The 14,182-nt window shown below is 42.3% G+C and overlaps 1 protein-coding gene across 2 annotated transcripts in view; it reads right to left on the bottom strand.

The window, feature by feature from the left end:
• Positions 1-12,878: 12,878 nt before the first annotated feature.
• The window catches only part of zc3hc1 (zinc finger, C3HC-type containing 1), a 75,110-nt gene continuing 73,806 nt past the window's right edge, over positions 12,879-14,182 (bottom strand). The window contains exon 11 of one of the 2 annotated variants that reach the window (XR_013130962.1): positions 12,879-13,209. Coding sequence is in view for 1 of the 2 variants with exons in the window: in XM_077006500.1 (XP_076862615.1) it covers positions 13,192-13,209 (18 nt within the window). In the remaining variant the exon portion in view is untranslated. The remainder of the gene's footprint in view (positions 13,210-14,182) is intronic. The other variant, XM_077006500.1, reaches the window with a different exon arrangement.

Genomic DNA, 14,182 nt, shown 5'->3' with positions numbered 1-14,182 from the left:
TTACACGCCATCCAATGTTTTATCTCTTCTACACATTTCTCAATTTTACTGTTTGCGCCTAAATCATCAGGTTTTGCTGATAAATATAGCTGAGTGTCGTCTGCGTAGGAATGGAAACTGATGTCATGCTTATGCATAATTTCGCCTAAGGGTAACATGTACAGTGTGAATAGAAGTGGTCCTAGGACTGTCCCTTGTGGGACACCATATTTAACCTGCACAGATTTAGAGGTTTTATTATTAACACTTACACATTGGAAGCGGTCAGTTAAATATGATCTAAACCAGGAGAGTGCGACTCCTTTAATACCTACTGTGTTTTCTAGTCTATCCAGCAAAATGTTGTGGTCTACAGTATCAAAGGCTGCACTAAGATCCAACAGTATAAGGAACGAAACGAGCCCATTATCGGCCGATATTAGTAGATCATTCACTACCCTGAGTAAAGCTGTTTCAGTGCTGTGGTTTGGTCTAAATCCTGATTGGAACTTTTCATGGATACTATTTGATTGGAGATAGTGGTTTAACTGATTGGAAACTGCTTTTTCTAAAATTTTAGAGATAAATGGGAGATTAGAAATGGGTCTATAGTTGGCTAAAATCTGCGGATCGAGATTCTGTTTTTTAATCAAGGGTCTAATTACGGCGCATTTTAATTGTTTGGGCATGTAACCTAGGTTAAGGGAGGAGTTAATCATATTAAGTAAGGGCCCTGCAGTGGCTGGGAGTAGGTCTTTAAATAGACGGGTTGGAACTGGGTCAAATATACATGATGTAGGCTTAGACGAATTAATTAGTGTTGTGAGCTCTTTTTGCGAATAGGATTGAAGATATTTAGCTCAGTAATATTTTTGGATGCATAGTTACTAATAGCTGAACTACTGGGGTTGGATTGGAGGTTAGGCTGCGATGTATTATGACTCTGTAGTCGGATATTATCTATTTTATTATTGAAAAAGTTTAAAAATTCATCGCTAGTGTGTGTAAGTGCTGTGTTAGAACTAGTGTCGTTGATATTTCTTGTTAGTTTAGATACCGTCGCGAAGAGAAATCTAGGGTTATTCTTGTTGTTTTCTATTAGTGTCGAATAGTATGCGGCTCTAGCTTTTATTTAGGGCATGTTTATATTTGACTATGGCGTCTTTCCATGTGATTCTAAACACTTCTAGTGAGGTGGATTTCCATTTTCGCTCCGCTGCTCGAGCTGCCTGTTTTAGAAGACGAGTGTGTTCGTCATACCATGGTGATAGCTTTTTCTCCCTAATTAATTTTGTTTTAATTGGAGCTACACTGTCTAAGGTATTGCTGAGTGTGGAATAAAACTGTTGTGTTGCCTGTTCCAATTCATTGGGCTGCAGTGGCATAGTGTTCGGTAGCTCCGGCAGTAAGTTTATAAATGTTGCTGCAGTGTCGGATGTAATAGTGCGCGTGGTTTTTGTATGGCGCATCTGATGTACATTGTATAAAGTAATTTCATATATTAGTAAGAAATGATCTGAAATGGCGTCATTTTGGGGGATGACTGCCAGATGTTCTATGTTTAATCCGTAAGTAAGTATTAAGTCTAAGGTGTGTTTACAGCGGTGGGTAGGCCCTGTCACATTTTGGGCTATACCTACTGAATCTAGTATGGAGTCGAACGCAATTTTCAGTGGGTCTGATTCATTTTCATAATGAATGTTGAAATCACCCACAATTACAAATCTCTCGATGGTTAAGACTAGTTCCGAAAGAAACTCAGCAAATTCCTGAAGAAATTCTGAGTAGGGACCCGGCGGTCGATAGATGGTCACTAATTTAAGCTTTGTTTTATTGCCTATAAGATTATTGCCTATTTCACCTATCAAAGCCTCGAATGAGTTAATAGAGGTGGTTGGTTTTACAGTAATACCTATGTCTGTGTCATATATTGTGGCTACTCCACCTCCACGCCCTGTGATACGGGGCTGATGAACATAACTGTATCCAGGAGGAGCTGCTTCATTAAAACTTACATATTCGCCTACTCTAGCCCATGTTTCTGTTAAACAGAGTGCATTTAGTCTGTTATCTGAGATTATTTCGTTTACTATCACAGCTTTTGATGCAAGCGATCTAATGTTTAAAAGTCCTAGCCTTAGCTTAATATTGCTGCTCACTTCATGTTGATTATTTATTTCCTTTTACATCCTCCCACATCTCCAACACCCCATCACATTAGGGCTCCCCTGGCTCAGGTTATACAACTCCGTTATTAAATGGGCCATGGGCCATGTCCTTAGATGGTCTACCCCTCACAGACACTTGCAGTGCAAACCCCGTGTAATGGTTCAGACCACAAGCATTGAGAGCCCTAACATAGCCAACCCCCAGGCGATCCCCAGTCAGTACAGGGACCTAGCCAAAGTCTTCAGCTCAACCTCCACCTCATCGCCTGTGGGACTGCACTATCGTTCTCCGAGATGGAGCCACGCCCCCTAGAGGGCGCATCTACCCGCTATCTCTGGAAGAGGTGATGAGCCAGTACATCAGGGAGGCTGTAGCGCAGGGCTATATCACTCCTTCCACCTCGCCTGTCTCAGCCAGTGTCTTCTTTGTCAAAAAGAAGGACGGTGGTCTGAGGCCATGTATAGATTATCCCTTTTAGTGAACTACGCCTACCCTCTCCCGTTGGGCCTTCGGCACTGAAGCAGTTACCTATGCCTAAGCAGCCGTGGACACACATTGCTCTGGATTTCGTAACAAGTTTGCCACCCTCTGAGGGGAGTACCACCATTTTAGCTATGATTGATAGATTCTCAAAGATGGTGCGTTTCATACCATTAGCCGGCCTGCCCACTGCATGGGAGACCGCAAATCTGTTATTCCGAGAGGTGTTCAGACAGTTCAGTCTACCCGAAGACATTGTCTCGGATAGAGGCCCACAGTTTACATCTCTTGTATGGAGGGATTTTTTGACGAAACTAAAACATAACCGTCAGTCTCACCTGAGGCTACCACCTGCAGGCTAATGGACAAGTAGAGGGAACGAACCAGGAGCTGGGGAGATTACCCGGATACCTGAAGCATGCTACTCACCTGGGCAGAGTACGCTCAAAAGTCCCTGGTACAGTCCAGCACAAGGAGAATGCCTTTTGTGTGCGTACTGAGACGCCAACCACCTCTCTATACCTGGAATGCTGCCTCATCGGATCAGCCTGTTGTGGAGGACTGGTGTAAGAAAAGCGAGAAGGTATGGGCGGATACGCACTTACAGTTACAGGTGGCGGTAAGGCGATTCAAAGCAAAAGCTCACCACAGACAGAGGCCCCTTCGTACAACATTGGAGATAAGGTTTGGGTGGCAACCAGTGATGGCAGACTGGGGTCCCAAGGTAAGCTACGTGTGATATGTGATATGTTAAGGGCTATGCAGGCCCTTACGTGATTAACCGGTCACCTACAGGATCTGTTTACCAGGAGATCACAGGGTGTCCAGGGCCTTCCACGTCTCCACCCTGAAGCCTGTACGTGAAGGTCCCCTCCACCACTGCAGTTGTCTGACGTCCCTGCGTACCACGTTAGACAGTTGCTGGACTCGAGGTGGACGGGTAGGACCCTGCAGTACCTCGTTGACTGGGAGTCACACTAACATTACTTATTCTGGAATACAAAAAATGATTTCTAAAAAATGTTTTCTTTGCCTTCATAAACAAATCATATTTTTTATGATGAAAGGTTTTAATAATGAAAGGTTTTAGCCTAGTGATGGACTGACTCTCCAGCAATTCACAATTGTGTACATGACCAATTTCAAGGCACTGGTCTTGTCACTTCAGGGCACAGCTCTGCACTCCAGGGAAGCTTGTTGGAGCATGTCAGAACTGCTTTATGTAGTGACTGAGACTTCTGGGTAGGCCAGAAGTAAAATAATTATATGGATGTAATTGATACTGTTATAGATAATCTGATGATTATTTAGAGTATTATTTAGAGTAATCATATTGCTATACCTATTAAGTAGGCCTGTTTTGAAAAAAATCGATTTTCCGATTCAGAATCGATTCGCATATGATGATCTGATTATCGATTCGTACGTCCAAAGATCGATTTTTTAGTGAACTTTTACCCCCGCCTCGTCACTGAATTCACGCAGGCGTGCTCGGTCTAACTAACTGTAAAACGACATGGCGTCGGACAGTGCCGGTAACGACGATAGTCAAATCGGAAATCTAAAAACAGAAGGACAGTTTATCCAGTGTCAGTGACTATTTACAGTTAGTCCGTGTCACTGACCGTTTACCCAAGGGGGTATTCCAGAAAGAGGGTTAAGTGTCTTTCTGTTCCAGAAAGTTGGTTAAAACAAACTCGGTGTCAATTGCTATAGCAACTTACGCTCTGAAGCTAACCTGCTTGCTGGCAGGTTTACTTAAACCTACACCCGAGTTACAAACACGTGTCATCATGACGTGTCCTTTCCTCGAGGATCCTGTGTATATTGAAGCTCAGTTTATTCGCCAAGCTCTTCATCGGGAACGCCTTATAAAACCCTGAATAGACATAGGCCTACTATCATTTTCGGATTATATTTTATGAACATTATCGTTTTTCAGCACAATCCATTACTTACATTAGTAACATTATTAAGTGTCACATTTCAAATATTACACATCGCGGATCAGCCCTCAGTTCTCTCCAGATTTTTATATATCACTCTTTTCTCATTTCTTTATAGTGTAGGAGATGCGGACCCTGTCAGCAAAGCTACTGTATGTTGGTCTGTCCGAAAAGAATGTCTGGCATTAAAACGACTAGTACCCAGTTTTGTCGTGTTTCCTGGGTATAAGCCAGTTATGGAAATCAAAGACGAATTCCACAGCATCATTGGTTTGTCTTTAATTCACAGGGACAATAAAGAAGAAATTAAGCAAAGGAGAAGCAATATATAACAAACTTCATTCCATTTAAATGTTAAGAATTTCCTAGAGTGATTGGCTGCATTGATTGAACCCACATATGCTACCCATTACAGCACCATTAGAACATGAAGGCGATTAGATAAACAGACAATCCATCCATAGCATTAATGTACAGGTACTAACCTTTATAACCCTTAATGAATAATGTACTTATCATTAATGGTAACAAAAATAATGTAGCTATTGTAACTGACTGTTCTCCTCCCCATCCAGTTCATATGTGATGCTTCCCACCTCATCACAAACGTTGAAGCCAGATGGTCAGGATCCGTGCATGATTCCACACTGTACAACAAATTTGAATAGGGTAGGCCTGCGGTAGATTTGCTAGTTGTTCACATGCAGTGTAATAGTTAAATCATTGCAAACCCTAGTGCGATTATTGGACACTATGACGGCCTCCTTCCTGGAGACAGAGGGTATGCCTGCCTGCCTACCTCATGACTCGCTATTCACCTGGACCACAGTCCCGCTACAATCAGGTCCACAGCAAAACCATGGCAAGAATTGAAATGACCCTAGGAATCCTCAAGGCCAGGTTCCAGTGCCTGAAAGGGCTCAGTTACCCCTGTGAGGCCGTGCCACATAATAATGGTATATGTGGTATTACACAACATTGCAACCATCCAGGGAGTGACACAGCCTACCATCTCTGGCATGCCCACAGTCGAGGAACCTTACATGCATGTGGGTAACAATAGAGATGGTAGAGTTGTCGGAGACCCCATCTGCAATCACTACTTTTTACATTAAATCATTCAACCCCCCCCCCCCAACCAATCCACCCTGTAACCTTTTAATATACATTACAGTCAAATTCACTGTTATGTTTCATTATTTCATTTTTCCTGTAAATAAATACATTTTAGAATATATTTTAAGAATAAGATATAGTTATGTACAGCCAAACCACTTTGTACTATATTCTTATACTTCATTTGTATCTGATGCCATGTGTGTTTCACACCACATGGATTAGACCTGGAATTAGTAAGTGTTCAATGCACTCACGTTTGTCCTAGCACCTGTCCCCTCAATTTTAACTGCACCATAGTATCACACACTACTACACATGCATATACACCAACACCTACACACAACACTGGGGGTGGAGGGGTGGGAAGGCCTTCCTTCACCCGCTTCCTGCTCCCTGCCGGGGGGGGGGGGGGGGGGGGGGGGGGGTGGGGGGGGGGTTTGCTGGCACGGAACTGGGCTGGTGGCTTCCTAGGACCACTACCGGTTCTTGCTGGTCCAGCCATTTGCCCCTGCGGCAGAGGGTGTGCTAGTCTGGATAAGTGTGTGTCTCTGTCCTTGTTTTCTTCTTGTTTCTGAATGGGTGGATGAATGAGTGCGTGTTGGAGGGAGGGGACATACAGTTGTGATCAAATTTATTCAACCCCCACTGAAATAAAGTGTTTTGGCCAGTTTGACATTGATTTTGATCATTTCAGTCATCTTATTTACAATTATATCAAAGAGGCACTTATAAATTAGACAAACATAACATAATATTTATGATGGAATAACCACAAATGTCTTTACTGTGCTCACATCATTATCAGTTTTATTCAACCCCCTAGTGACATTATTTTTTAGTACTTAGTACAACATCCTTTTCCAGTTATGACAGCTTTCAAGCGTGAAGCATAGCTTGACACAAGTGTCTTGCAGCGACCTATGGGTATCTTAGCCCATTCTTCATGGGCAAAAGCCTCCAGTTCAGTCACATTCTTAGGCTTGCGCACTGCAACTGCCTTCTTTAGGTCCCACCAGAGGTTCTCAATTGGATTTAAGTCTGGTGATTGCGATGGCCACTCTAGAATGTTCCAGCCTTTCATGTTCAACCATGCTCTAGTGGACTTGGATGTGTGCTTCGGATCATTGTCCTGTTGGAAGGTCCAACGTCTCCCAAGCCGCAGGTTTGTGACTGACTCCATCACATTTTCCTCCAAGATCTCCTGGTACTGAAGGGAATTCATGGTACCCTGCACACGTTGAAGCTTTCCTGTACCATTAGAAGCAAAACAGCCCCAAAGCATAATTGACCCCCCGCCATGCTTCACAGTAGGCAAGGTGTTCTTTTGTTCATAAGCCTGGTTCTTCCTTCTCCAAACATAGCGCTGGTCCATTGTCCCAAACAGTTCTAATTTAGTTTCATCTGACCACAGTACACTGTTCCAAAACCTTTGTGGCTTGTCCACATGACTTTTGGCATACTGCAGTCGACTTTTCTTGTTCTTTGGAGTCAGCAAGGGGGTGCGTCTGGGCGTTCTGGCATGGAGGTCTTCGTTATGCAGTGCGCGCCTTATTGTCTGAGCTGAAACTTCAGTGCCCACATCTGACAGGTCTTTTTTCAGTTCCTTAGCAGTCACGCGGGGATTTTTCTCCACATTACGCTTCAGGTAGCGCACAGCAGTCGCGGTCAGGATCTTCTTTCTGCCACGACCAGGTAACGTTTCCACTGTGCCCTTTAACTTGAACTTGCGAATGATACTTCCGATAGTGTCTCTTGGAATATTTAACAACTTCGCAATCTTTTTATATCCATTGCCATTCTTGTGAAGAGCAATAACCTCTTCTCTTGTCTTCTGGGACCATTCTCTTGCCTTCACCATGCTTGGAAACACACCAGTAGATGTCTAGAAGGAGCTGAGTATCACAGTCCTTTTAAATCTGCCTAATTGGTGCTTATCATGCTTAATTGCTGCTCGTTGACATCCACAGATGTTTTCAATACCTGATGGAAAACACTGGAATGAACCTCTGTTCTTAGGAGTGGTAGTCGTAAAGGGGTTGAATAATTGTGTCAATGAAGAAATCACAAAAAGGCCATTTAATACTTTATGACAAAAAAAATTGATGCTATCTTAGTTGCATTTAGTTCTTTAACAAGTCCTTGTAAGATTTCATTATGAACACAATTACAAATGTGCACTGAATTCCATAAAACCCTTCGCAGCATTGGGGGTTGAATAAATTTGATCACAACTGTATGGCCAGGTTTGGAGGTGTGAGGGTGAATTTGAGTGTATGTGTGTGTATGTGGGGGTGGGTGTGTGCATGGTGGGGGTGTATAGGGGCGAATGTAGTGTGGGTTTGGGTGTGTGGGTGAGGACAGCTGGTTCTGGGTCGGGGCTGGTCGTGCCGGGTTCACTCCCGGACGCTCCCCTGAGACTACTGCACCACTCCAGAGGGGGGGCGCCTTGGGGCTCCGGAGTCCGGCTTGGCCCCCCGGCGTAGGGGCGGTTGGCCCGCTCCCCTGGGCGGTGGTGGTATGGGGCGGCCGGGTGCTCCTCGGCGGGAGGTGGGCCCTGCCGGGTGGTGGGTGGCTTTCCGCCGTGGCTTTGCCGCTGGCCCCTGGGGGGGGGCATCCTGGGGGGGAGCCGCTCTGTTCCCTCTGGTTCCCCTGGACCTGCGCCCCTTGACTGGTGGGGTGCTGTCCGGGGTCTCTCTCTCCCGCCTGCGGGGGCGGGCGGGTGAGGGTTTCTGGGAAGTGCGGCTCTGGTACTCCACCGCTCCGTGGGGGGCCGTGGGCGGGTGGGATTCCCGGGTCTCTCTCCGCCCGCCTCTGGGGGAATGCTGTCGCAGCTACCCACCCTTGCTGGTAAGTACATTCCATACATCTATCCTATGTTGCACTTCTAGGTTGCACATAAACACACACTCACACACACCCATACATCGCACTCATCTGTACTATATGTATTTGGTTTACTTTCTGTACTTCTTTGCAGTGGTCATTTGAGCTGGTTGCGTGTTTTATTTTATTATTATTATTATTTTATTTATTTTTTTTCTTCTTTTCTTTTTCTTCTTCTTTGTTCTCCTACCTCTTTGTCTTTTCCCTTTTTATTATTTCTCTCCCCCTCTTTTCTTGGTCCACCTAACCCCAATAATTATCACTTTGCATATTGCTATCACTATATATTGTTATCACTATACTATATATTATACAGAATTGTTATAATTGCCATTTAAATCTGTACATAAAAACAAAGTTGTCCTCCAAAGATGGGGGGGGGGGGGGGGGGGTGGAGGTGGGCCAAAAAAAAAAAAAAAGTAAGTGTTCAATAAAAAAAAAGTAAAACTCAATACAGTATTATAAATGTGAAGAATATAATAATATAATCACGTCCTACTGCAAAATATAAAAATATCATTTTCACTTGGCAATTTTTTGACATGCTGACTGCCTTTCTCTAGCAGCTACCGCAGTATTACATTTATGTAGTATCTTAATATTCTGCATACGCAGTCATTAATACTTTAAGCTACAGTGGTGTGAAATACGATGCTCAGCTGATATTCGCATTTAAGTCCATGATAAATCTTATTTATCAGCATTCCATTAAGAATGCCTTTAATAGTTGCGCGTGAATGCGCTTCTGTCTTGGTCAACCTACTCAGAGTTGAGTGACCCTGATTACTTTAACTCCGATCAGCCGTTTTGGAACCGAAAACTCTGAGTATGTCAGATCGGGGTAAGACAACTCCGACTTCAGGGTTAAGTTTAGAGTTTGTTAAACCCGCTTCTTGGAATACCCCCCTGGACTGTCTTTGACCCCGTCTTTGGATTGCCCTTGAATGTTGTCTCCTTGGATCTGGTTTTGACTCCTGACCCCTCACTATGCTAATCTTAATAAAAACCCATCTCTGCACCTGTCTGCTGTTGTGGAAATTTCCTGAAAATAGATGGACTCAAACGTGGTTAATACCTTCTGAATGTTTTTGTTCAACTTTGTTTAGATAATCTTCAAGATTTGTACATACAAAGTTATCTTTGCTGTGCATGTAACCATCTTTTCTTTATCTGATTAATTGACAACTTGTAGTCTTCCCCATTCTCAGACACACAACATTAATTTTTAGTTATTAAGCCAGCACCATTTGTTGACCACGTTAGAATAAACCAGCTGAGCTCATTAACATACAGCCGCACTGCTCTACTGTTTAAAGTTGGTGCCATTTTAGTTGCTTTGTTCGCCATAGGAGAACTGAGATTACAACTTCCACCTCCTCAAACACACACGCGCGCACACACATTTACATTCCTCCCCTTTCCACACACACACACACACACTAGATGCTCTAGTGAGTCTTCAATGTAAATATACTGATCCTTGTTGATTCTGTTTGTGTTTTAGAATAGTTGGTTTTAAATAAATGTATCATTTATTTTTACCAAATTGTCTGTGTTGATGTCATTTAAAAGTGGTTGTTGCCAAAACCTCCAAATTCACAGTTACATCCTGCAGATACTAAACCATTAATTGCCTTTAGTTGATAACAAAGTTGTGGTTCTGGTATAATTGGAATATGAGACTGATTCTAAATTAATGAGAATGATTAATAATTAAGGTAAAACAAATTATATCTACTTTAAAGGATTAGTAGGTGAAACCCCTACAGCATGCACAAGGTCCACGGAGAATAGAAGAGACTTTTTACATGCTCTTGCTGAGGAACTTCGGCGTAGATTCTTACACCGCTCAGAGCGGTGTGCTGTGTGTGCCAAGTACACCTGTCGAAAATGTAGAAAGGATATGTAGCAACTGTTAGCTTGTGGGATGCTCATAGCACACAGGACTGTATTTCAAATGAGATTTCTAATTAAAATAAAGTTGTTCTGCATCACATATTTGTTTTGCCCTGTCATTGCTAAGCCAAGAATACCATTATTGTTGTTATTACTGGGTGGTGTGTGTGTAAAAGTATTACAACAGCGGTTCTATTACCTGTGTTATTTCTGTAAATTGTGCATATACTCAAACTAACACGATGTGCAAGTATGTTACATTACAAGAAATATAGGTACACAGATTGACTGGTATCTTACAAGTTTGTAGCGAGGTGGATTCATAATGTATATTTGTTTACTCTGTAGCACAATTCTGTGAATTTGCCATCACACTACACGTACCGCAAACACATTGTTTATTCTTTAGTGTGAAGAAGTAAGCATAAAATGTGTATGAAACACACATAAAATGGGCTAATCAGTGTCTGATTTGCCTTGTGAAAATCGCACAACACGTATGCCTACTACAAATACATTGTTTATTATTTAGTGCGAAGATTTACTTCAGTTGGAATGTTTTGTGCTAAGCGCGATTCAAACCAAAGGATTCATATTCAGCATAGGAATAACTACCTTCATGCTATAAAGTAAGTAGCATAGATTCAAGGGTTGTAACTTTTGAACTGCTTCTTGAAGCTGTGTCAAAAGTGCTATACAGATGAGCTGGCCAAGATGGTTTTCCTTGGAAAGGAGAGTGGGGTTCGGCGCTTCAAACGCGTACCATGTCATTAGCAAGTCAAAGGGCGCTAATCTCTTCACAGTGGGGAAGTGGGCTACTCGGTGGCTGATTTTCCTCGCAAAGATTTTTGTGGCAGTGCTAGTGCTAAGTGACATCCCATTCCTAATGCATATGGTTCAATATGACGTTGGTCCATCCTTTGCAGGTAGAACAGCTTCAACTTTTCTGAGAAGGCTGTCCACAAAGTTTAGGAGTGTGTTTATGGGGATTTTTGACCATTCTTCCAGAAGCACATTTGTGAGGTCACATAATGATGTTGGACAAGAAGGCCTGACTCTCTAATTCATCCTAAAAATGTTCCATCGGGTTGAGGTCAGGACTCTATGCAGGCCTGTCAGGTCCATCCACACCAGACTCTGCCATCCATGTCTATATGGATCTTGCTTTGTGCACTGGTGTACAGTCATGTTGGAAGAGGAAGGGGCCAGCTCCAAACTGTTGCCACAAAGCAAGGAGCATGGAAATGTCGCATTGATACAGTAATGATGCATTTGTGCAAAAGGAGCCCCATTTACTATGCATACTTTTTAGTAGGCAAACATTTCTGAATTATTTTTTTCCCCAGTTGGTCCAATATTCTAATTTTCTAAGATAATGATTTTGGGTTTTCATTGGCTGTAAGCAATAATCATCATCATCTTTAACACAAATAGATCACTGTGATGTCATGCGTATCACTTTTGTTAGAATTACTGAACTTTTTGATTATATTGTAATCTATTGAGATGCACCTATATGTGGGTAAATAAAACACACATAGTGTGATCACAAATGTGCATTATATCAGAGTCAATATGCTCTGCAGGTATAAGTGTAATTTTTGGGAGTGACTGGACTCATGTAACCTGAAAAGACTATCTGAACTAAAAACCGCCTTAAATGTCAAAAAGAGCAAAATGCCTTACGATACAATTTCCTAAAAATGCCCATCACGTCACATCACAAATAAGATTCAATGCAATCAGGTAGGAGGAAACACTAACCAGAAAATATTCTGCACCACTGACCATTGATTCTCTGTGCAGGTAGATCAGAGGTGTCAAACTCATTTTCACCACAGGCCACATCAGCATATTTGTTGTTGAAACACTGCAGTGTTGAGATGCCATCACTTTGTGGATAACAATTGTGGGAAATGTAGTTTTTGGTCACTGCACGTGTTTATTATTATTTTTTTTTCTTTCCCTCAAGACAATTAGGCTTTTTAAGCTCTCGCAGGCCATATAAAATGACACAGCAGGCCACACTGATTAATGTAATTCAAAATGTGACAAGTTGGTAAAAAATGTGCCAAAACTGTTGTTACCTTGATGCAGGCCACTGCATTAACACTGGCAGTGTTGGAGGGTAAACTGCAAATGCAATGACAGTTAGATGGAAATGAAATCAACTGTAGCATGTCCATTTTCACTGAAATTGTGAACTGCTCCCACAACTTAGCGTCACCTCTGCATGCATGTTGTAGAATTCATTGTTGAGCACCAGTGCTCACTTTTCAGCCCACTGTAAATGGATTTGTGCTTGAGCTTTCCAAAATACTACATTGAAGTAAATGTGCTCTTGAGGAAAACAACTTGATGTTATACAAGAGTGAAGAGACCTTGCGAAGAGACTTTGCTTTCATACAAAAGGTATCTCATTATATTTATTGGGGGAGTAACAGGTACAATCAACTTTTAAGCAGACACTCACTACACTACACTAAAAGACTGATATTCTGCAATCTGAGCATAAATAAGGTCAATTTCAAGGGTGGTATAACTGTCAATGGCATGTGTTTTGTGTCAAACACTTTCAGATGAAACAATACAACCTCCATTTTTAATATGAACAGAAAAACATTTGATTGCAGTCAGCGATATATTTTGGAATCCTTTTTCTCTTCTTCAGAAGTTCTTTTGGAAAGCTGTTGCTGGAAAATAGAGAACACCTTTTTTTTTACTTTTCTTCAGGACCCTGAAGGAGACAAAGATAAGGAAATCAAAACGTCAGTGAAGGCACATGCAACAATGTGAACAGTACTGTTTTGTGAAGAAAATCATACAAGATAAAACATCTGAGTAAATGGCCAATAGTAGAACATATTTGTATGAAATTGTGATAAAATTAATTTTACAAAGCACAAAAATATTTTATGCATTTAGATCTCAAAATGCCATAGGTCATTTAGATCATATGAGACCTTCAAGATGAGACCTAAAAGTGTCCGGACTTGACTTGGAGAGGGTCACTATAAAAAACTTGTTTTGTAACATCACCTGATCTGGCCAGGGGAATTTCAACAGTTCGCTGGTGCTGCTTCCTGCTGCAGTTTTTTCTAAATTTTCTACAGTTCCTAAAATCAGCTAAACGTTTTTGATTTATCTATGGCTGGTGTTGGTTTGTCTCCTGGTTCTGAGTGTGGCATATTTAGCTTAAACCCCTTAATTACAGATAGTAATGACGACAGTATTTGAGAGAGATGCCAGTTACTTCTATCATTTAGAACGCTGTGTCCACTCCTTATTAAGGGATAGAGTGCAAGAGTCAATAATAGCTGTGGACGCAACAGGGAGAGCTAGTGCCTCCACAACTCCGGTGTTAGATCTCTCACCGCGGGGTGCATGGGTGACTTCTCGGCAGCACAGTCAGAAAGCGAGGGCCGCTGCTAACGCTAATGCCAACACTAGCCCACCAGAACACAACTGCTTGGATCACATGTCCAAAAGGTTTGCCCCACTCATTGAAGCAGCCACTGAGCAATCTGTCTTACAGACTCTGGTTGTATGTGATTCTATCACTTGGCATGTGAAATTAGCTAATCCTCCTTTAATAGGGGCTCCAGCAGTTACATTCAGTTGTTTACCGGGAGCCAGAGCATCAGACATTAGTGGCAACCTTTGACTGTTTGCTAATAGGAGATTTTCAAGGATAGTGATATATGTAGTGG

Source organism: Brachyhypopomus gauderio, chromosome 5, assembly GCF_052324685.1.
Source record: "Brachyhypopomus gauderio isolate BG-103 chromosome 5, BGAUD_0.2, whole genome shotgun sequence".
Taxonomy (NCBI): domain Eukaryota; kingdom Metazoa; phylum Chordata; class Actinopteri; order Gymnotiformes; family Hypopomidae; genus Brachyhypopomus; species Brachyhypopomus gauderio.
The sequence above is the reverse complement of the archived record's forward strand: the minus strand, read 5'-3'. Positions and strand labels throughout refer to the sequence as shown.